General features: G+C 44.7%; 1 protein-coding gene across 3 annotated transcripts in view; it reads right to left on the bottom strand.

The window, feature by feature from the left end:
* DNAAF9 (dynein axonemal assembly factor 9) overlaps positions 1 to 23,397 on the bottom strand; it is a 132,499-nt gene that overhangs the window by 42,668 nt on the left and 66,434 nt on the right. For all 3 annotated transcript variants that reach the window (XR_013441971.1, XM_036093392.2, XM_036093393.2), the window contains exons 17-27: positions 22,639 to 22,750; positions 22,014 to 22,084; positions 20,632 to 20,682; positions 19,977 to 20,064; positions 9,247 to 9,350; positions 5,848 to 5,994; positions 4,689 to 4,777; positions 4,167 to 4,268; positions 3,778 to 3,895; positions 2,003 to 2,091; positions 536 to 694 (exon numbers count right to left, since the gene is read on the bottom strand). Coding sequence is in view for 2 of the 3 variants with exons in the window: in XM_036093392.2 (XP_035949285.1) it covers positions 536 to 694; positions 2,003 to 2,091; positions 3,778 to 3,895; positions 4,167 to 4,268; positions 4,689 to 4,777; positions 5,848 to 5,994; positions 9,247 to 9,350; positions 19,977 to 20,064; positions 20,632 to 20,682; positions 22,014 to 22,084; positions 22,639 to 22,750 (1,130 nt within the window). In the remaining variant the exon portion in view is untranslated. The remainder of the gene's footprint in view (positions 1 to 535; positions 695 to 2,002; positions 2,092 to 3,777; positions 3,896 to 4,166; positions 4,269 to 4,688; positions 4,778 to 5,847; positions 5,995 to 9,246; positions 9,351 to 19,976; positions 20,065 to 20,631; positions 20,683 to 22,013; positions 22,085 to 22,638; positions 22,751 to 23,397) is intronic.

Genomic DNA, 23,397 nt, shown 5'->3' with positions numbered 1-23,397 from the left:
AGTGGGAGAGGGAGAAGCAGGCTCCCCGCTGAGCAGGGAGCCTGATGTGGGGCTTGATCCCAAGACCCTGGGATCATGACCCGAGCCGAAGGCAGATGCTTAACGACTGAGCCACCCAGGCGCCCCATCCAAACTTAATTTTTATTTAATTTTTTTTAGGGGGGGAGGGTTGAGGGAGAGGAAGAGAGAGAATCTTAAGCAGGCTCCATGCCCAGTGTGGAGCCCGATGCAGGGCTTGATCTCACAACCCTGAGGTCATGACCTGAGATGAAATCAAGAGTCAGACGGCTTAACTAACAGCCACCCAGGTGCTCTGAAACCAAACAGAAAACTTGTGTGCAAGCTACAGCAGCCACTCTGGGCCACGAGATAGCAACCAGAGTCCTTGCTTGTTTAAGGCCTCTCTGGGTAGTACAGACTCTGCTCATGAACATGTGGAGGTCGTTCTGTGCCCCAGGCTAGCCACATACAAAATAACAGTAATGGCAAGGTCATCACCATACCCCACTGTCCCCAGAAGACTTCTAGTACTCACCCTTGCAACACCACCAGCAGTCGGGTCTTTTTGCGGATGTAGGCTGACTGGCGGGCAGAGCGGTTCTGCTGAGCCTCCAGGACACTGGAAAGGTATCTTTGGAAGTGGGCAGCATGAAAACATTCGGAGCTATCCATGATTTGGCGGTATACCATCCACCTGGAAATGGCAAGTATAATCTCAGCCTGGGGGCCACCTGATGGCCTGGCCCCACAGGCTCAGCCAGTGGATCCAAATGTGACTGACCAGTACTCCCCACAGACATTCTGCCCAGTGACCCTGCACAGGAGAAAGCAATCCTGGCATCACAGAAACAGGCGGAGAGCACTGGGTGGGGAGCTCCGTATCCTGAAACCACTATCACTGGAACTTTTGATAGGAAATGCCTTGCCACAGGGAAAAAGGTCAGGTAAGCACATGACCATCAGTCAGACTTTGGAGTTGAGAAAGACTCCTTCTGAACAGGCAGTCATTTCCTGAAGGATCATCCAATAAAATGGTTTCAGTCTGGTGCTCAGTAAAACTCTTGCTAAGAAGTGAGCAGGGTGAAGAATTCAGACTAGTTCTACAACAAAAGCAATGGATACGAGGGAGGAACTGGCTAGCCACTGAGTACTTAGAAGAGGCCCAGTATTTCCCTAGCATGTCTCTAAAACCTGTCCAACCTCCCAAATCTCCCTGAACTCCCAGACTTCTAGGTGATTTCCACCTTCTCCATTCCCTATGGCCTCCTGCAAGATGCCTTACTTTGAGGTAGACTAACTAGATATTAAATGTCTGTTCAGTTAGCCAGGGTTGTTTAGTAATCTGCTGGCCATATGAACGTAATGGATGAATGATTTCCCCAATTCCCCTAAGCCGACATGTCCCAGCTGCACTGGAACTGACGCAGTCCCCTTGTGGTCAGGGATGGATCACATCTACCAGCTCCCAAGTTCTAACTACTCTGGTCCTGAATGGCCCTGCTGACGGGGCATACTCCCAGGCCTTTGCCTGTGCTGGTTCTGCTGCTACAGTGCTTGTTCCCAGATTTCCAAAGGTTCACTCCTCATTTCCTCAGGCCTCTGCTGAAATGTCCCCTTCTCAGTGAGGTCTTCCCTGAGCACCCAATTTAAAACTGCAATCCTTCCCCCAGCTCAAATTCCCTACACCCTTCTCTACTTTGTTTTCTCCATAGCACTTTTCACTAGCTAATATACTACTTTATCTGGTTAATCGTATTCCCAAACTAGAATGTAAGCTCCACAAGGGCAGAGACTTTCTAGTCTGTTTTTTTCATCTGTCACCCACACTTAGAACAGTGCCTGGCACACAGAAGTGCTCAGTACAAACGTGTTAAATGGATGGATGGCTACCGTGCTGATACCAGTCACACCAAAGGCCAGTACATGCTGAAGGTCTCCCAGTGCCTATGGGGCCCAGGCACAGAATCCCTTTCCCCAAAGCAAAGGCGGCAGCCATACTAACCTGCCATATTCCTTATGCAGAGTGACCAGAAAAGCACAGAGCTCGCTAGCATGACAGCCTGGGAGGCCAGTTACAATGCTGATAATTACCTACATGAAAGAAAAGTCATGTGGGTTTGTCATCCAACTGGGAGATGGCGTTGTGTAAAAGGTTAAGAGAACTGACTTCTGGAGCCAGGTTCTGTGGGTCTGAACCTCAGCACCAGCACTCACCTAGCTATGTGACCTTGGGCTAACAACAGAACCTATCTTGCAGGGTGGATGTGATGATTAACTGAGTTAATATATGTGTGTGTTAATATATAAGTGCTTAGAACAGTGTGTGGCACATAGCAAACACCATATAAAATGTAGTGTTACTAATACAATTTCCATGGAGCAGGTTTGACTAGATCAGTTAAAATACAACGGAAAACACTGGGCAGAAAGGAGGTCTGAGACAAAATGTCATGGGCTAAAAAACTGGTGTGGTAAGTAAGCTCAGCGAAGGAGAGGAGTGGCATGGGGATATTTCCGCCTGGCTTCCCAATCCGTCCAAACTGCATGGCCTGAGCTAAGGAAACAAACGGGGTGTAGGAAGCACTCCTGAGTCTTGACTAGAAGAGGAGCAGGCTGAACTGTCCTAGCCGTAGCACACAATCAAATGAAAACAAGGCCCTCTGCAGGTATGTATTCTGAAACAACTTGAAGAAATCCCCTGACAGAGCAGAGGTCGAGCAGGGGAGGAAAGGAACCAGGTAATCGCTGAATGGTATTGATGTAAATGACATAGCATGTGTTTTCTTTCACAATACACAAGACTCACTGGGAAGAGGCCTGGTCACAGATAACTTAGACTAAAGCTCAGCTTGGTGGCACTTATCACTTGAGCTGGTTACATCAGCAGAGGGAACCCTCCTCTTTTCTGGGAACCAGTTCTCCTTCCTCCCCTCTGACCAGGCCCCTACCCTGTATCCCTTTCTGCTCCTGCACGCAGTACTCCATGTAACTTTTTGTTTATCCTCCTCCTCACCTTGGTTCCTATTCCTCATCGCCCAGGCCCCTGCCTCTCAAATCACAGCACATGTGCTTATATCCAGACACCTTCTTACTTTAAGGCCTGTCCTACAGCAGCCTTTTAATAAAATATAAGAGGTAGGCATTTTATTTTTAAACTCTTGCCTAAGGGAAAATCAAGGCTTCTAATTGCTTAGTGCTCCTATTATCTTTTGCAGCTGAGCATCTTCTAGGTTTGCATATAAATAATGCCCTGAGCGTATTATGACATTTGGTTCTGAAGAAATGGTGGGAGGGGTAATGAGGAGGGGCATGTGAGATGGGAGCGGATTAAAATCTACTCTTGGGAAGACAAGGTTTATAAAGTATCACCTTACCCTGGTGATGCCAGCAAGGCCCAACTAATAAGGCCCTTCCTCTTATTAAGCTCAATGTGTAACCCACTGCCAGGTAAGGCCTTGTCACAGACAGAAAGAGCTGATGGCACGAGAGCACTGAGCAAGAATTTGAAAGACATAGAGAAGCCAGGGGAGGCACGGCAAGGGGCCAGGGCTTTATGGCTGCTGTGGGGCTTGGCTGGGGTCACTGCAGATGCCTGTACACACTCACTACATAGAGCAGGTTTCATGTGTATTATTCTATCAGTATCCTAGGAGGTGGAGAGTCTTATGAAAGGGACTCTGCTTGAGCTCTTTTTGTTAACTGACACAGAAGATCCAAGGGCAGCCTATTGGGATTATCTTCCTGTGAATTCCCAGCATATTTGCTGAGCTGCTGTACCTTGTCATTTTCTACTCGGTAAGTAGGATTGATTTCAGCTTGCTGCAGCAGGACAGGGAGATGGGTCCTCATCACAGGCTCCTGACTAATGCTGCTGATGGCGAAATGCTGAAGAAACCTAGAAAAACAAAGACAATGCTATTATGTTACCATCACCAGCCTTGCCTGAATGTTCTCTTTCACATGAGAAACTCATTTAATTGCTAAAAAAGAAACCTTAGAGAGATTCACTCCACAGAATAAAATTGTACATGGTGTCACTACTACCTTTTACACTGATCCCTAAGAAGCTATGAAGAAAAAGGAGCTTAGAAAGGACCAACACTGAGGTTTCCGACATTTCAAAAGCTACAACATTAAACATCTATAAACAGAAAACTGGAGCTCACCAGTCTAGCTCTGGAAGTTTGGCTGGGAGTAGCTTTAGAGGACTCTGTTTCTCCCCAGCAGAATGGCCCAGGACACTGAAGAGCTTCTGGGCATTGGAGTGTCTGGAATATCAAAAGTTCATAGATTAGAACTCCATCTCCCTACAGCACACATACTTTACATAACTTGTTCTGATGCTTTCAAGCCAGAGTCCTGTGACACAGTCAACACTTCCAAAACAAGCATCTCACTGACTTGGAACACAATGCAGCATTAGTGTGTGAGGACGGGTGTGCCCACAGAGGAAGGTTCACCTGAAACCCTTGGTAATATTATGGGTTTCTGATTCTTGGTGGATTTCATCTCTCTTGACTTCTATTTCCCCAAGGGCACTGGCTACCTGCAAGGGAAGCGCTGAAATGACTGTACTGGCCCTTTCAGAAGCCAAGACCCCTGTGTTACATAACGTAAGTTGTCCTGCAGAGACAGCAGACACACACAGCTTCGGGAAACAAGCATAAACACTGAAGGCAGCCACTTACAATCTCTTTTGTTCCACAGATAATCCATCTTCCTGGATCACTTTTAAAGACAGCCCTGAGTTAGCCTGCTGTTGCCAGGGGGAGAAGACCTAAACAAAACAGAATTTGAGCAAAGAACACTTTAAACCCAACAACAGGATATGGAATCCACATGGGGATTTGATGGTTGTTGAAAATCTAGACTGTCAGTACAGAGAAACACCATCATAACAAACAAGTTTGTTTCAAAAATAGAGGCCTGCAGCAATTTTGTTCTGTATTTTTCAAAACTAGAATTTCTTTCTGGGTTCCTCTCCCAGGGACTCTGCTCCTTCAGAGGCCAGGAAGTACGGAGTAAGGTGTCAGGTAACACTGTTCTGGCAGTAGGGGCACGTTCTTCCCTGGGGACAGGACCAGAAGAAGGAGCGGTTCACGCAAGTCCTGCCTAGGGGCAGAGGGATGGCTGAAGAGAATGTAAAGGGCTCTCTCTCTGTGTTCCTGGATTGAAAGGACAAGCACAAAGAGGTAGGGAGGACCAGCACATGGACTAGGCTGAGATGCCACTCTGCAGCCAGGCCAGCTCCTCTCTCTTCCATGTTCGGTCAATCTGCCCTGAGAGAGGGACAGTCTCCTCACAGGCTGCGACAATCAGACCTTTCTGAACATTTTCCACCAGTCATGAGGCTGGCCATGTGTTTAAGTTTGGCTATTGCTTGGTCTCTAAGTGGGTTGTATAATTCTCGGTAAGCTCCCCCTCATGCAATCTATACCGGGTGCCTATAACATGCAGCCTGCCAGGTGGGACCATTCACAAGGGGAGGGCCTGTGAACCATGGGAAGGGAGAGACTAGGGTGGGGTAGAGAGCTCTGATCCATTAGGTAGGGCCAAAGAATTCAATAAAGTAGCTAAAAGAAAAATGAGTCTAATTAGGATTTAAAGGGACAAAGAAGATTTGTCTTAGCAGCTAAAAAGCCTTCTGTTCAGTTCCTTTAGGTTCTCATCTCTCAATGGCAAAAGCACCATTCCAGGACCCAAGGGGATTAGAAGCAGCCATCTCCACCAGCCCTCCCAGCTCTGCCTCTCATCACCTCACTCTTAGCCCTGAGATGTGGCCTTACCATCTAAACTCCTAAGGAAAAAAAAGTAGTATTTGTTTTGCAGACTAATGATTGGTGTTACCTCTGAGTAAAATGCTTGGTATATCTTTGATTTGGGGAAAAGGGCAATCATCAGAAAATTGCTTGATCCATGGAAATGAATTGGGAGATGAGGAAGCAACGAGCTTTTGAAGTCTATCAGAAGGGCAGCAACAACACTTGTGGAATCCTAAAGAGAAAAAGATGGAGCATCAGTGAGAAAAGCCACTAGCATGACACTAGCCCTCACAATTATTGTCAGGACACATATGACGAATTTCACTGCAATTATTTTCACATTATGTGGTGTACTGGGGTCCCAATGATAGATGTGCTTTTCTAATACCCAGTTAAGGGAGATATAGGAAGTATAAGGGTCTTTTCTCCTAAACTGAAAATGTCATCTTAAAATTCTTTCTGTAGTATCAATCCCTAATCAGATACATGATTTTTTAAAAAAGATTTATTTATTTTAGCAGGGGGAGGGAAGAGGGAGAGAGAGAAATCTTAAGCCGACTCCCCACCAAGCACAGAGACCAATGTGGGGCTCAATTTCACAACCCTGAGATCATGACCTGAGCTGAAATCAAGAGTTGGATGCCCAACTGACTGAGCCACCCAGGTGCCCCGATATACGATTCTTTTAAAAAGTTATCTCTATACCCAACATGGGGCTTGAACTCACGACCCCAGAATTGAGAGTCACATGCTCTACTGAGCCAGCCAGGCGACCCATGATTTGTAAATATTTTCTCCCATTTTGTGGGTTGTTTTTACTTTCTTGATACTGTATTTTGATGCACAGAAGTTTTCAATTTTGATGAAGTCCAATTTATATATTTTTTCTTTTGTTGTCTGTGTTTTTGGTGTTATAATCCAAGAAATCATTGCCTACTCCAAGGTCACGAGGACTTTACTCCTATGGGTTTTTTTTATTATTATTATTAACATATAATGTATTATTTGTTTCAGGGGTACAGGACTGTGATTCATCAGTCTTACACAATTCAGAGTGCTCACCACAACACACACCCTCCTCAATGTCCATCACCCAGCCACCCCATCCCTTCCACCCCCCACCATTTCAGCAGCCCTCAGTTTGTTTCCTGAGATTAAGAGTCTCTTATAGTTTGTCTCCCTCTCTGGTTTCGTCTTGTTTCATTTTTTCCTCTCTTTCCCTATGATGCTCTGCCTTGTTTCTTAAGTTCCGCATATCAGTGAGATCATATGATAATTGTCTTTCTCTGATTGACTTATTTCGTTTAGCATAATACCCTCCAGTTCCATCCACATCGTTGCAAATGGCTCCTATGTTTTCTTCTAAGAGTTTAATAGTGTTGGCTCTTACATTTAGGCCTATACTCCATTTAGGCCTAATTTGAATTAATTTTTTGTATATGGCATAAAGTAAGGATCTAACTTCGTTATTTTACATGTGGATGTCTAATTTTCCCAGCACCATTTGTGGAAAAGACCTTTGAGTGATCTTGGCACCCTTGTTAAAAATCATTTGGCTACATATGTGAAGGTTGATTTCTGGGCTATTTTATTCCATTGGTCTATGTATCTGACTTTATGCCAATACCACACTGTTGTTTAATCACTATAGGTTTGTAGTAAGTTTTGAAATCAGGAAGTGTGAGTTTTCCAACTCTGTTCTTTTTTAAGATTATTTTGGCTACTTGGGGATACCCTAAGATTCATATGAATTTCAGGATGGGTTTTTCTACTTCTGTAAAAAATGTCATTGAATTTTGATAGGAATTGCATTGAATCTGTAGACTGCTTTGGTAGAATTGTGGTCTTAACAATGTTAAGTCTTCCTATCCACGAACATGGGATGTCTTCTCATTTATCTAGAACTTCTTTCATTTCTTTTTAATTTTTTTTTTTTTAAAGATTTTATTTATTTGACAGAGACAGAGAGAGACGGAACACAAGCAGGGGAAGTGGGAGAGGGAGAAGCAGGCTCCCCGCCTAGCAGGGAGCCGGATGTGGGGCTCGATCCCAGAACCCTGGGATCATGACCTGAGCTGAAATCAAGAGTTGGACACTTAACTAAGCCACTCGAGGCACCCCCGTTTATATAACATTTTAGAACTGCAAACTGATTTACAGTGACGGAAAGCCAGAAGTGGAGGGAAAGAGGAATTGCAAAGGGCATTAGAAAACTTTAGGGGTGATGAAAGTTGTCTGTATCTTGATTGTGACAGTGGTTTCATGAGTGTATACATCTGTCAAAACTTTAAATGGATATAGTTAATTGTATTTAAAGTATACGTCAATAAATTAAATTGTTGGCAAAAATATTTAAAATCCTTAAGTGGTCAAATCTGACAGACTTTTCCTTTAGAATTTCTTGTATCATTTCTAAGCTTACAAAGTTTTCCTGTCTCTGGAAAATTTTTATATTCCTCTTTCTTCTGGTGAAACTTAAAAATATTTAAAATATTTAATCTATCAGAAGTTTATTTTGATTTTTGATATGAGGTAAGAATCCATTCCCCCCTGCCCCAAGTTAGCTAACTTATTGTCCCAGCACTTGAACGATTCATCTTTTCTTCCTTCATCAATGTTTTCATCTAATAACGCCATCCATTCTGTCTTGTTGGCCTGCTTGCACTTTTGAACACCCTTCAAGGCAGCAGGTTCTATGTGGCAGAAAGAATTTTCTCTGAATTGTTCACAGAACTTATTTTCTGAGCCATCTGACCATACCACCTCACCTAGTCTCTGTCTTGACTCCCAAACAGGCTGGTTTTGAGGCTGAAACCAAACACAGTAGCGGGCCTGCCCTCCACTCTAGTGTCATACTGAGATGAGTTGTGCCGTGGCCAGGAGAAAAGCCTAGGGAGAACTCATAGTTGCCTTCTTCCTTGTAAGGGGAGCAGAAAGTGTTAAACAAACTGGTGAAGTTAAAGGGTGGTTCTGGGGGTGTAACTTTCACAGAGGTGGAGGGGAAGTCTGGGTGTGTCAGGGGGGTGGGGCTGAGCCCTCATGGGGAAAGTGAGCCATTTCTCTTCTCTCTGGCTCACTTATAATTCTTTCTCACGCTAATGGATGAACAGAGCCCCATCAACGTTAGAGGAACAGCTTCTTTCCAGTTCTTAAGTGGGTGAGCCTTTGTGTCCCTGGGCAGGAGGGGGGCCATTTAAGGTCTTCTTCAGCCTACTTTCTGGTCCTCTTTGGGATGAGTTAATTGGGCATGGGTAGCCCTCCTGACCCAGAACTCTTATCTAGCTAAGCCCTTTACGGAGCAGTGAGGTTGACAATTGGACAGGCCTCTCCATGAACTCCCTGCCTGCCTGCCTCAAGGGCAATGCTGGTTCCTGACATCCTGTCCCACGGTGGTGGAGCAGGGACAGGGAGTTATGTGGTTTTTGTCTCAGAAGTGTTGAGTATCCTTCTGAACATCAAAGCCATGGACTGATAAAACACCTACCCCATCATAGAAGGAAATGGCATTCATGTGATCCTTGGAAAGGACGATACTTCCGTGATGACGGTGAGAAAACAGAAGACCACTAGAGAAGAATTGCACTTTCCCTGGAAGGAAAAGAGAGCTGGTCAGAGCTGGAGGGCTGGACCCTGGGGGCCAGATCCCAGTGTCCTTGCAGGTGCCAGGGGACACCACACTGGTAACTAGAGACTAGTACCTGTAATGCTTAAGTTACACGGTTTTTATGCTGAGTCCTGTGCTCTGGGGAAGCCAATGTACACTCCTGAAGCTTCAGAGATAAATGAGGCATCACAGTCGTTGCATAAGAATTAGAAAAAAACAAGTGAATAAGTTATCAGCTGCTAGGAGAGAGGCAAAATTCACATTCACTTGTGGGTGTCTTCCAGGGAAACACACTGAAAAAGACTTTGGGTATGTCTGCTCTACCACTGAGTTTATAGACTCTTCTTTCTCCTATTTTGGCAGAAGCTGGCTTGGCTCTAAAGAGACTACCACATCCCTCACTAAAAGCCCAGCAAGGAGCACTAGGGACTCAGGTAAAGGACTGATGAAGGGACCTAAGGGTCCCTGTGCCCAGCAAAGGAACATCTGAGTTAGATAATAGGGGTTCTATAGACACTAGAGGCCTGCTGCTCTACATTCACAAGAACAAGATGGGTGGGATGTGGACAATGGATGTGGCTTCCTCAGTTCAAGGATTCAGGTCCAAGGAGAGCTGCTGTTTCCTGGGCAGCCAAGGTCATACAGAATAGCTCATTATGGGCCCTAGGGGGCAGACCAAAGAAAGGATAGACACCTAAGGTGACAGGTGTTAAGACTGGGCTTGCTTTGGAGACTTAAATGAAACACCCAGAGTACCCATAAAACTGCTGGGTAAAGCTGCTCTCTGGAGCTGGTCCAAGCTATATCCTTTCTGTTCTTTAATAGCCTTTCTTTCTTTGTTTTCACAACTGTAGAAGAGACAAAGTACTTCTTGGAGTTCAAGGCACAAGCTTGGTAATAGTGTTATCAATACCTAACTGCTAAGACAGAGGACAGAAGACAAGAAGACGGACTGATTCCTTGAGATGTAGCACTAGGAAGTTAGCCCCAAAGTTCTGGAGATTGTAAGGACAAGAAGAGCAAAGGCCAAGGTGAGGAATTTTGGAGCCTTCAAGTTGAAGTCTTCCTGAGGAGGTGGGGTTTCAGGAGGCAGAGAGGCCTAGTGTGTATGTGTGCTTGTGTGTACATGTTAATGGGGCATGGGAAGAAGTGGGGGAGGTGGAGGCAGCTTTTAGGTACAAGAGGAAGATTTGGAGCCTGAGTATCAATGGAAGAACTAGATGACCGGTCAGAGGGAAATAATGCTAACCTTAGCACGTGGGGCAGCAGCAGCCCAGTTCAAGGCATCGAGGGTCAAGCCCTGTAAGCTTCACAGCCTCTAACAAGTAGAGCTCGACCTCCTTTGCACATAGCCTTGCCCTGTGGCCCTCCTGAGTAGAGGCTACCCACGACCCAGCCTCATCTTGTATCACAGCCAAGGTTCCTCATGGCTGTTCCCAGACCATTCCCTTCCATGCTGGCACAATGCTTTCATTCCCTCAGAAACACAAGCCCGTTCTTCTCTTCACTGCTCACCTCTATGCCCTCCTAGTCATGCCACAACTTGTGCTCAGTCTTCTCTTCCACAGCCAAGCCGTCCATCTCTTCTGAGAGATTGGGGGATGGCCCACGCCCCATTCCGGGCTCACTACTCCTCAATCCCAATGCCACAGTAGTAAAACAGCACCCAGGACATCTCAACCTCTGAAATCTTTCGCTCCAGAACCTACTCTCGGACTACAGCATCCCATCAGCCTTTTAGCTATCTCACTCCCTGATCTCATCCTCTGACATCACTGAGCCTTTGAAGCCTCAGTCCCCTACTTTTCCCCGATTGCTCAGAAATTGCTGACTTTCCTCTCACCCACATGCAGGGTGGATCTTCCGGGACAGGACATGCTTTAATCTCGGATTTGTCAGGGAAAGGGATGGGAACAGATTCTGCTCAGTGTTTACTAACAACACTAATTGCAGTGAAAACCCCTTATAGTTTTCTGCCTTCCCAACAATTTCAAGAGGTAATCTTCTTCTTACCAGGCTGATGGGGGGACACAAGCTTAAAGAGATTTCTCTCAAAGTCACAGAACCACTTCCAGTGGAGCCAGGTACAGAGCAGAGGTCTGTAGGGGGCGCCAAGGTGTTGTGGCATCGGGGCCCCTTCAGTTCTCACCTGGCTTCTTCCCCTTTGCCCTCTCCAAATGGCTAATCTGCCGACTGCCTTCTCTGCTTCTTAGCCTCAAGAGGCCCACAGTGCGGTCTGCAGTCCCTCCTCTGCTGTCTTAGCTCCTCCACCAGCTCCCCCAGGGCCCAGCCAAGATTTTCAGCACACTCCTCACACTATGACCTCATCAATTCCAGCCACAGGATAACTCTATCTACTGCTTATAGAAAAAAGAGGGGTCAAAAGGTACTAGGTGGTAAGAACTGCTCTCCTACTACTGCTTACTATCTGTACCCTTCCAGGTCCTTGGCTCACCCTCCACCTCTGTAGCTCTAACATGAAGCTTCTCAGAAGCAAGCGCAGTATCACTCAAAGGCCTCCTGGACAACATCCTTCCAAAGCTTCCAGAAAAGAGCACAGATGAGAGAGGTCAGCTCAATCATTTCCTCTCTCTCTATACTCTGAAGCCTCGAGACAAAATGGAAAAGAGGAAGACAGAAATTCACAATGCAGTGCTGGAAAAGCACTCATTATGGGGCCTGGCCCAGGGCAGGAACTCAGTAAATGGAAGCTGATTTTAGTTCTGGTGCAGAAAGGCTATCTTGGGTCGCAGCTACGCCTCAGCCTGGCTCTGGAAGCGGTAACTTTCCTTATCCTCAGAGCACACATGAAATAACTGAAGTGACTCACTGGGTGGTCCAGTGCCTGTTACCTGGTCTCTTAGATCCTAATCCACTTGAAGTGATGACACTTCCAGTATCCGCTCTGGATTCATGACTGTCAGACTTCGGTCTGAAGGGATATGCCTTTGCAGGGGTTTCTCAGTGACCACGGTAACCAACTCCTGAGGAGACCTCTTTGGCTCCTTGTCTTTTTTTTTTTAAGATTTTATGTATTTAGTTGAGAGAGAGAGAGAGAGAGAGAGAGAGAGAAAGAGCACAGCAGAGAGGGGCAGAGGGAAAGGGAGAAGCCGACTCCCCACTAAGCAGAGAGCCCGACATGGGGCTTGATCCCAGGACTCCAGGATCATGACCTGAGCTGAAGGCAGACCCTTAACCAACTGAGCCACCCTCCTTGGCCCCTTGTCTTATCCTGGTGCCCTTACTGAAAGGCCACTGTCATTCCTTCTCCATTCCGTGAGTCTAAAAACCCAAGGTAAGAGGAAGTTCCCCCTCACTACCCAAGAAGCAACAGGAGACCAAGGCATGGTTCTGTCTTTGATTGACCTCTGCCTCGCCAGGAGTCCAAAAGAAGGGCAAACAAGACACCAAGTGTCAATGAAGAATCTGGCTTTACCTCCTTCAGACACCTCCAATGGTCCAGCCTGTGTGAAGAGGGAACATTTATCTTTGTTGGGGAAGTATGATGCAATGGCTGGATGATTTTCATTCTATGTGACAGTGTGTGAAATGTACACATATGGCTTAAAGAAAAAGAGTAACAACACAATCTTGATGCTTGTACACTCACCACACTCAGCCTAAGAAATCAAGCATTACTAGTACCTTTGAAGCCTCCCAAATGTCCTTCCTCAATGGCCCTCTTTCTACCCAGAGGGAACCAACATCCCGAATTCTGTATAGTTTTATCATACTTCAATGTATCTATAAACCATATATTATTTGGTCTCGCCTGTTTTGTTTTCATATAAATAGAATCTTAATACATGTGTCCTTCTGTGATTTAATACTCTTGACATCTGTTCCTGAGTCATCCATGTTGGAGGTAATATGCAGCTGCACAGCTCATTCACATTCAGTGCTACAGAAGACTTTCTCGTCTCAAGAGTCCTTGACTAGCTTCATGTGGACACAAGGGAATACACAAGAGGGTTTAGAATGAAGTCAGCAGATAGCAGATGACTGCTGCCTGGGCCTTCCCATCATAAGAAGGCAGGACTCAGCTTGATTACCAGATGTGTCCACTACAGTGCCCCTGTTTCTCACTGTTGAACAATCTCTGCCCAGTGGAAAAAAACACTCTGCAATCTGTAAATCACCACAGGGACAATGAAGGAGCTGCTTGAGTGCCAACCATTCATGGAGGCCTGTAGGAAATAGTAAATATACAGTCAACTGATATTCAACAAAGGTGCACAGACAGATCAAAGAAAAAGGAGAGCCTTTTCAATAAATGGTACTGGAAAAACTGGATATTCCTACGTAAAACAATGAACATCAACCCATACCTTGAATGAGACTTTCTGCCCATTCCCACCAGCCACAGTAGAAAACCTCGTACTTCACAGGGATGTCAGGTAGAATATTCAGAAGGATTCTGCCTCAGCAGTGGGGTAAAATTAGCCCTAAATTAAATGCTGTTCTGTCTCCTGGCTAATAAAGCTTAAAAGCAAGGCCAGATGATAAGACTATAAGAAAAATATATTAAAACAATTATTATAACTGTATCCCATGTGTTCAAGAAGCCAGAAGACTGAACCATGTTAACTTGAGACATGAAAGATGTAAAAAATAATGTAAATCAAACTTCCATAGATGAAAAATACAATGTCTGAGAAGAAAAATACACTAAATGAGATGAATATTAGACAGTTGTGGAAGTTTAAGCTACTCCAGGGTACTGCTGCCCCCACATACATTTTGTTTGGCCAAGCGGCTTGGGGGCGGGGGAGGGTGGTGCTTAAAATGACACTGGCCCCTCACACAAGCCCTATGTAGCAGCCTGCAGAGTCACAAGAAGATTTAAGTTCCTGACATGACTTCCCCAACAGCCCTTGTGATCAGGTCTCCCCTGCCTTCTAGGGCCGTCCCCTTATGTATCCCTTAGAGAAAACTCCTGTGGAGCTTACCAAAACCCTGCTCTTCTGGTTTGAAGTGACCAATCTGGCCTTAGCCTGGGAAACCCGAAGCACTCTACCCACAAACCCTAATAAAGGCATGTGCCCCAGGTCCTGCCACTCTCTTCTGTCTGCACTCTGCTTTGACCCTCCTGTGTGCCCTGCAGGCATGAGGCATGCCATTGCCCTGTACTTCCTCCAGGACTTGTGAGAAATAAAATTTTCTATTTCAGTTTCTTTTGTGGTCTTTTGTTGAACCTGGCTCACCATTCAGTACCCTGCGCTCCACTTCACAAATGTTAATTTAACAAACTCATAACGACAATGCAGTAGAGGTTAGTAAATTAGAATACATACAAGTAGAAACTATGCAAAATGAAACACGATGAGAAAAAAGACTGAAAATAATTGTACAGAGCAACAGGGGGCTGTAGGGCAATTTCAGACAGAAAAGATATGTAACTGGAGGCCCGGAATAGGAGGGAGGAGGGGAAAAACTAAAAAAAAAAAAAAAGGCTAAAAATACTCCTAATTTGAGGAAAACTGAATCCATCCATTGAAGAAGCAAAATGAATTCCAAGCACAAGGAACATGGAAAAAAACATAACAACTCATATAAAAATAAAATTGCTTAATATCTGTGATAGAAAGAAAGAAAACTGGGTTGCCTGGGTGGCTCAGTTGGTTAAGTGTCCAACTCTTTTTTTTTTTTTTTTAAGATTTTATTTATTTATTTGTCAGAGAGAGCGAGAGCATGAGCAGGGGGAGCAGCAGACAGAGGGAGAAGCAGGCTCCCTGCTGAGCAAGGAGCCTGATGAGGAACTTGATTCCAGGACCCTGAGATCATGACCTGAGCCAAAGGCAGACGCTTAACCGACTGAGCCACCCAGGTGCCCCTGAGTGTCCAACTCTTGATTTCAGCTCAGGTCATGATCTCAGGGTCATGAGATTGAGCCCTGTGTTGGGCTCTGTGCTTAGTGTGGAGTCTGTTTGAGATTCTCTCTCTCCCTCTGCCCTCCCCCCACTCATGCATGCACACACACTCTCTCTCTCTCTGAAATAAATAAAAAAAAACTTTAAAGAAAATCTCAAAAGCAGCTGGAGTGAAAAAAAGATAACTTCTGTAGAAGGAACAAAGATAAGGATGGCAGTGGATTTCTGCTCAGGAATGGTGCAACTGAGAAGATAGTGGAGCAGAGCAACACCTTTCCAGAAAGTAGGAAACTGCTGGGGTGTCTGACTGGCTCAGTCAGCAACTCTTGATGTTGGTGTCTTGAGGAGCCCCATGATGGGACAGAGCTTACTTAAGAAAGAAAGACAGAAAGACAGAAAGACAGAAAGACAGAAAGAAAGAAAGAAAGACAGAAAGACAGAAAGAAAGAAAGAAAGAAAGAAAGGGCGCCTGGGTGGCTCAGTTGGTTGAGCGACTGCCTTCGGCTCAGGTCATGATCCTGGAGTCCCGGGATCGAGTCCTGCATCGGGCTCCCTGCTCGGCGGGGAGTCTGCTTCTCCCTCTGACCCTCCTCCCTCTCATGTGCTCTCTCTCATTCTCTCTCTCTCAAATAAATAAATAAAATCTTAAAAAAAAAAAAAGAAAGAAAGAAAGAAAGAGAGGAAAAGAGAGAAAGAAAAGAAAGGAAGGAAGGAAGGAAGGAATGAACAAACGAACTATTGATCTAGAATCTTTACCAAGTGAAAATATCTTTCAAAACCCAAGGGGTGGGACTTCTGAAATGGCTGTGAAGATCCTCTCCCCAGAAAACAGTGATGAAACTGGTCTAATTGTTAAGACAACTATTTAAGGACTCTGGTAATGGACCAAAGTTGTACAATAAAACTGAGAAGCATTTATTTGAGAAATTCTACTGAAGCTTGGTGAGAACTGTGGAAATCTGGTGTTTCAGCCAGGGGCTACTCACTTGACCTCCCCTCTAGTTCCATGGTGTACAAAACTCTTACACGGGAGAGGGGCTGACTTTGAGGCAAAGCACAGAAAATTTTGTAGGCAGGGATATAAAAAAAAAGACAGCAATCAAAGTAGCAAACGTTCAGGGAATGCCAACATACTGACTAGCCAGAGATGTCAGAGCTGGCTGGTCCAACTAGCCAGAATGCAACAGGAAAGTCAGGAGACTGAGACAACAGATGTCAATTATTATACAGCAATAAGGCTGTGATTTAAGGCACCTTCCTGGTGCCATCCATGTGCACCAGGAGACACGTACAAAAATACTCATGACAGGACTGTCTGCAATAGCAAAAAAAACTATAAACCCCAAATGTCCATCAACAGTCTGAAGAATAAATAGCACATTTTCATACAAAGGAATCCTATGGAGCCATGAAAGTGAATGAGCTATATGGCTATCCAAAACAATCTGGATGAATCTTAGGAAAAGAATAGTGAGCAAAAAAAGCAAGTCCCAGAAGAACACACAGTGTGATTATATTTGTATTACACTCAAAACCAAGACATTGTTTAGGGATATAGGCATATGTGGTAAAACTCTAAAGCGGGCTCCTGAGGATTAGGGGCTGGGCAGCCTGCCTGACCAAGGTCAGCAGGGTGGGGAAGAGAAGGGCACATGAAGGACATAAATGAATAGGAACCTGCATAGCAAGAAGTCCTGTGATAGCAGAAGCCACTAACTGGGGAAGAAAAAGGTTCCTGTGCTGGAAGCATTTCAAAGTAAAAAAGTACTATTCTTATCTATATGTAGTTCGAAGGGCCAACCCTGGACTGAGAATCAGAAGACCTGGACTACCCTCCAGACCTGCTGTGAACTTGCATTATAACGTCAGGCAAGTTTTCACCTATGGGGCTCGGGATATGAAGCTCAATTAAGATAATGCATGCTGAAGAGCTTTTTAAATGCCTTTAGGGAATGGGAACGGATGAGTTTCAAGCTCATCATAGTCTCAAGTAGAGACAGATTTACTGACACTAATGACGCTTAAACTTCAGAACCCCTCACCTGCCCAAGCCCCCTTCCAAAGCCCTCAGAAGAGCCCTAACCGTTTTGTGTTATTTTCCTTGAAAGAACCTTAAGTGGTATAAACTTCAAGCACCACTTGATCTAAGCCCCATAGGGGCAGAAAGCTTAACAAATAGCCAGAGGAGATTCCTGCTCAAATTCTCTGTTCCTATTTAATTTTCCTGCCTCAGAAAACCACCTCCTAATTCAAACTGCATTTCCTTCAGAAACTAAGAGTGTGCTCTCAAAAGAGTATGACGAATAGGGCTTCAGAAATCCCTGGCTGTGCCCTTTGTGTAGAGACCTCAGGATACAATGAATCTTGCTGGGTAACTCAATACAGCGTAAGATTACTTTTCTAACAAGGCTCTTTGCTAAGAAGGTGCAAACTAATTTTGGCTAATATCCTTGCTAAATATTATAACTGGCTCAACTATGACAGAACACAACCACCTCTGTGTTGCCTCTACAACCCACTTCTGAAACACTCTGCAATCTTGCCCCAAGGCTAGCAGCACTGTCACATACTCCCTGCCTTCCACAGGTTCCTGACTCTGGTCTTCTGTACCGGGATCTGGAGAAGCACAAATGCAGGCAGGGGCTGTAGCACAGGCACAATACTAAATGCTATTACTTACTACCCGGCATTTTGTGGAGCCCCAAACCTCCTTGTGCTTTGTCTCCTCCATGAATGGAGGAGCAGAAGCTGAACCAGTGATCTGAGAATAGGGAGAGGAATCTGCCACTGGACAGAATATTTTCAAGAAGAACAAATTATCCAGGAAGGGGATTTGCTCAGTAGAGGCTGAGAAATTTGTGGAGTAAGTCACAACTCTTCTTCCACAAGATGGCTATATCAACCAGGGAAAGAACAGGACTCCTAAGAAAATGTTATTTTGAGGAAACCAAAAAGGAGCACAGAATGAATCTCCATGAAATCCATGCAAAACCAACAAGGTTTTTGAGAATCTTAGGTCAGCAGAAATATACTGAAAGGGACAGAGAGAGAATATGAAATCAAAGGCGACTATTGAACCCCCAAATGCTATCGGCAAGAAGCAGGCTGATAAAACTCACCTACAAAGTGCTACCTTTGTGAAAAAGGATGACCGAGGTGTAGCCACAAGTTTAGAGGGGAAAACTAAGAGTTTAGAGGGTGAAACCAAGAGCCCAGGTGGCAGAGATAAGAGCCATGGTGGACTATTCCCAGGCCTTGAAACCTAATCCAGACCCTGGAGTTTGCCCAGCTGGATTTCAAAGCTACTTCAGGCTGATGACTCCTTTTTATTTTCCACCCCCCACCCCGTCCTTTCTGAAGATGAATGTCTATATTATTCTATGTCAGGGCCACCCTGGGTGTTGGGAGAGAGGGGCAGGTGACTTGTCTCATTAGTTTCACGGGGCCACACCTAGAGAAGACTTCTGTTCAGGAGTTGTACTTCATGGATTAAAAGCCACAGCCTTATCTACATCTGATTTAGATGATCTTGACGATGAGATTTTGGATTTTTGAGCTAGTGAGATCTGGGACTTTGAACTGTTACCATAATGAGATGGGGCCCTTGGGAAGGGGTGATTGTATTTTGCATGTGGGAGGGACATGAATGGGAGGCCAGAGGGTAGACCGTGGTGGGCAGAAATTCAAGATGGCTCCCATGACCTTCATCTTCTGATGTTACTCCTGTGTTCATGTAATGTTATATGGCAAAAGGAACATTATTTGAGTGGGCTTCCTCTAATCACAAGCAGTTCTTTATAAGCAGAGTTTTCTCTGGCTGGTATAGAAAAGGAATTTAGACAGATCCAAAGGGTAAGAGAGATTCAACAACACAAGGGAGGTTTCATTGCTGAGATGGGGGAGGGCTGTCACAGGGCAGGGACCTCTGGGAGAAGGAGCTAAGCATGGTCCTGGCTGACAGCTAGCAATAAGATGGGGACCTCAGTCCTACAATCAGAAAGAACTGAATTCTGCTGATAATCTAAATGAGCTTGGGAGTGAATTCTTCCCCAGAGTCTCCAGATAAGAGCCTAGTCTAACTGACACCTTAACTTCAGAGAACCTAACATGAATCCAGCCAAGTCTACCTAGACTTCTGACTTACAGAACTGTGAAATAGTAAATGTGTGTTTTAAGCTACTAAATTTGTGGTAATTTGTTATACAGCAATAGAAAATGAATCCAGACTTGTTTAGGTCCACAAATTCTATTTCTGGACACGCTGCCGCTCCAGCCTATTCTGAGAACAATCCTCAGGCGGCAAGAAGAGGACCAGACTGTGGTTCTGGGGCCATCCCTTCCTAGCACAAGTTTCTTCATCTGCAAAATGGATGGATAAAAGGAGAAAAGCCATAAGAAAACACTTCTACACCAACAAGTCTTTTCAAATATCAGATGCATTACTAATCACAACATCCATGCCAATACTTGCAAAGAGGGATCCAGACACAGTTGAGAATAGAAAAGTAATAGCCAGGGGCGCCTGGATGGCTCAGATGGTTAAGTGTCTGCCTTCGGCTCAGGTCCTGATCCCAGGGTCCTGGGATCGAGCCCCGCGTCGGGCTCCTGGCTCAGCGGGGAGCCTGCTTCTCCCTCTCCCTCTGTCTCGCCCCCTGCTCATGCTCTCTCTCTCTATCTCTGTGTCTCAAATAATAAATAAAATCTTAAAAAAAAAAAAAAGAAAAGTAATAGCTGGCTCACCTTCCTCAGGCCAAGAATGTGGATTGCTGGAATAAAGATATGCTCCTTCTCCTCCTGTTAGAAAAGTACCCAGGAAACAGGCATCCCCCTTTAAAAACAATCACAAAGAGCAGACAATTTATAGCATAAATTTTCACAGAATCAAAAGTCCTGCCCGTTTGTCTGTCTACAAAAGCTGCTTAGTCAGCCTCACATAGACCCAACTTCTTCCATGCCTTTGGCATTGCCTAGCTCTTTGTCATGTTACAGGCATTTTTAACTTGTAAGGTCCTCTCCGAGTCCAGGCACCAAAGCCTGCTATGCTCGTTCATCTCGCAGTGGATTTCTAGCAACTGGAAGCAGCTCTCCTTGGCCTAAAGCCTTGACCTCTCAGTTCTATATGTCTAGGCCAATCTGAGATCTGCTTTTAATAGTACTGGGAGATTAAAAAAAACACATCAAAAGGCCAAAATGGCAGAACAAATCCCTCTGTGTACCCCATTAAATAGTTATTTCTAAAGCTCTGCTGGGAGGGGAAGAATGCAAACAGGAATTGAGACAAAGAGGAACATATTCTTCAGATTAGCCCTAAAATGAAATATTCTAGTTATCTTCATAAACTGTTTACATTTCATTTTGATACAATGTTAACACTGAGGATAAGAAGGCTGCTTACCTTCACTGCTTGCTGGGTTTTCTCAGATAATTTTACTTCATTATCTTCTACCTGTGTCCAAAAGGAATACAAGTGTTCAGTTTCCTACTTCAAGGGCAAAACTCTCCTAGGTCTCTCCCATGTTCAACATTTCCAGGAGACTGGGCAGTCCCTCCACCAAATCCTGTGTTCTGAGGCCCTGATGGCTGGCAGAGCCGGGCTGGCTACTGGTCATCAAGGCTCAGAGCCCAAGGCCCTGGTGGGCTCTCTCTCTCCCTGGGACCTGAGGTCCAGCTAAATGAGCCTACAAGATGTGGAAATGATGTATTAGTCTCCACTTACATTTCACTTCAGAGAAAAGCAACTATTTGTAAGGATAAAGGGAAGAGAACATATTAATGTGTTCTCATTTATACGTATTCATGTTAGAGGATGATTCTTGTTCTTCTCTATTCACATCAGAATTATAGAAACAGGGGCGCCTGGGTGGCTCAGTCGTTAAGCGTCTGCCTTACGTCTCCCAGGGTCCTGGGATAGAGCCCTGCATCGGGCTCCCTGCTCCACGGGAAGCCTGCTTCTCCCTCTCTCACTCCCCCTGCTTGTGTTCCCTCTCTCGCTATGTCTCTCTCTGTCAAATAAATAAAAATCTTTAAAAAAAAGAAAAAAAAAAGAATTATAGAAACAGAATATAAAGATTTTAAAATAGGTACTTAGACCATTATTAGACTCATTGCTATCATACTTTGTGTCCCAAGGCACGAGAGTTTTAGACCAACTCCCACAGATGAAGATGGAACCCTTCTACGTGTAGAAAGACTGCTGTAAATACTCAGCAGCAACCATTCTGACCAGAGAAGGGAGCCACATGATCTACTCCTCACTATCTGTGTGACTCTGGACAAGTTGGTCAATTTCTTTCTTTAAGATTGTATTTATTTGCGAGAGAGACAATGAGAGACAGAGAGCATGAGAGGGAGGAGCAGACTCCCTGCTGAGCAGGGAGCCCGATGTGGGACTCGATCCCGGGACTCCAGGATCATGACCTGAGCCGAAGGCAGTCGCTTAACCAACTGAGCCACCCAGGCGCCCCAGGATGGTCAATTTCTAAGCCTTAGTGTCCTCATCTGTAAAATGAAGGTTTAATTTCTTCCTTTCATAATTTAACAGGGACCCAAATCACTTAGTTCACTTCTTTTGGCACTTTCCCAAGTTTAGGAGAGAGTTAAAGAAACTAGATTCATTTGTATAAAGAAAAAGAGCTGAGATAAAAACTTCCATTCCTGAACAGTAGCTAGTTTAGGAGCTGACATCCCACCAGGGACCCAATGAAGAGGCTCTTCCTCAAATGTTCTTCCTGATTTCTCCACATTTAAGTCCACTTACACCGGATGAATGACACTAACCAGCCAGGAGCAGAATCTGGGTATGGCGGCTGTCAGGACTATGAAGCTGGTTTCTGTGGTAACAGTGCCATCTGCAGGAAGACCACAGACATGCCAGTTACTGCCCACTACCGGAGCCCACCTTGTAGGCCCCCAAACTAACACCCCTCCCTTTCTCAGGAGCGATGGCTCCTCTTAGCAGTATACAAAATCTTGTGCCCTCAGAAATTAAAAACTTCTTCATCCGGGAACAGGGAGACTAGTGAGGGGAGGGAGGAAGGTTTCCCCACGTGATTAACTCTATTATTTTTTTTACAACAACTAGAAACACACATTTAAATGGAGAGTCCTGGGAATTAGTCCTTTTTATCTATATTTTTAATTTTTATCAAGGTAGTACAAGGGTGAAAAAAAGGATCTAATTATTATTTCAAATTGCTTCTTCCTGACTACCAGTGAGGCTGTACATATTCTCATATACATATGTGTGTGTGTGTGTGAAGATAATGTTATAATTAATAACATATTATTATATATTATGATTTATGTATACATAAAAACTATGAAACTATATCTATAACTTATTTTGCCAAAACAAATAAAAACAACTCAAGTTTTGCTTTCTAAAGACCTTATAAACACTTACCCTTTTCTTTAACCAAGATCTGAGACGTCAAAAAGGATTCTGAGAAGACCACAGACCCTAAGCAGCCCCTTCCTCCCAGTGAGTCGGGAATGTCGTGCACAGTCATACAAGCCTGTACCAAATGAGAAAACAGAGGTAGGCCAGCTGTCAGTCCTAACCTTCTAAGGAGAGACCCTTAGGAAACAGACCACAAAATACTGCTCTAAGGCACATTTTGACAGAATACTCCAGAGTTTCTAAGGAAAACTCAAGTTATTCTGAACTACATCTCAGGACCAGGGAGAGGACTTCAGCATCACCCACGCTTCCCTGCAACTGCTTCTGCATCAGAGATACACTTGGGCCACAGGAGTATTTTTATGTTTCTATAAATTCCCTCAAATTGCTTATCTTTCCTAAGATAACAGCCTTCCTTCCTAATTGTGATGAGGCCCTGGCTTCTCAGAGTTGGAGGTGTTTCTTCCAGGCTTTGTACACTCATATACTCTTCGCATCCTGGCACATCCACATGCTCACCAACTCCTTTGGTTTGGGCTCAAGTTCTGAACAAGTCTGGGAAGGCGGTCATTCATTCATTACATGTCTTCATTGATATTTCTGGATACATGTCATTACCTACAAATGCTTCTTTCAGTACCAAGAAAATTAAAAGAAAACTATTTAAGCTTTTATGGCAAGACAAATAAAAAGAGAGGCTTCAGTAGGCTGGAAAAAAAAACTGGAGCAACACAGAAAGAGCTCTCGAATGGCTGATAAACA

The sequence above is a fragment of the Halichoerus grypus genome, chromosome 10, assembly GCF_964656455.1.
Source record: "Halichoerus grypus chromosome 10, mHalGry1.hap1.1, whole genome shotgun sequence".
NCBI classification, from domain to species: Eukaryota; Metazoa; Chordata; class Mammalia; order Carnivora; family Phocidae; genus Halichoerus; species Halichoerus grypus.
This window is presented reverse-complemented; position numbering and strand designations above follow the sequence as displayed.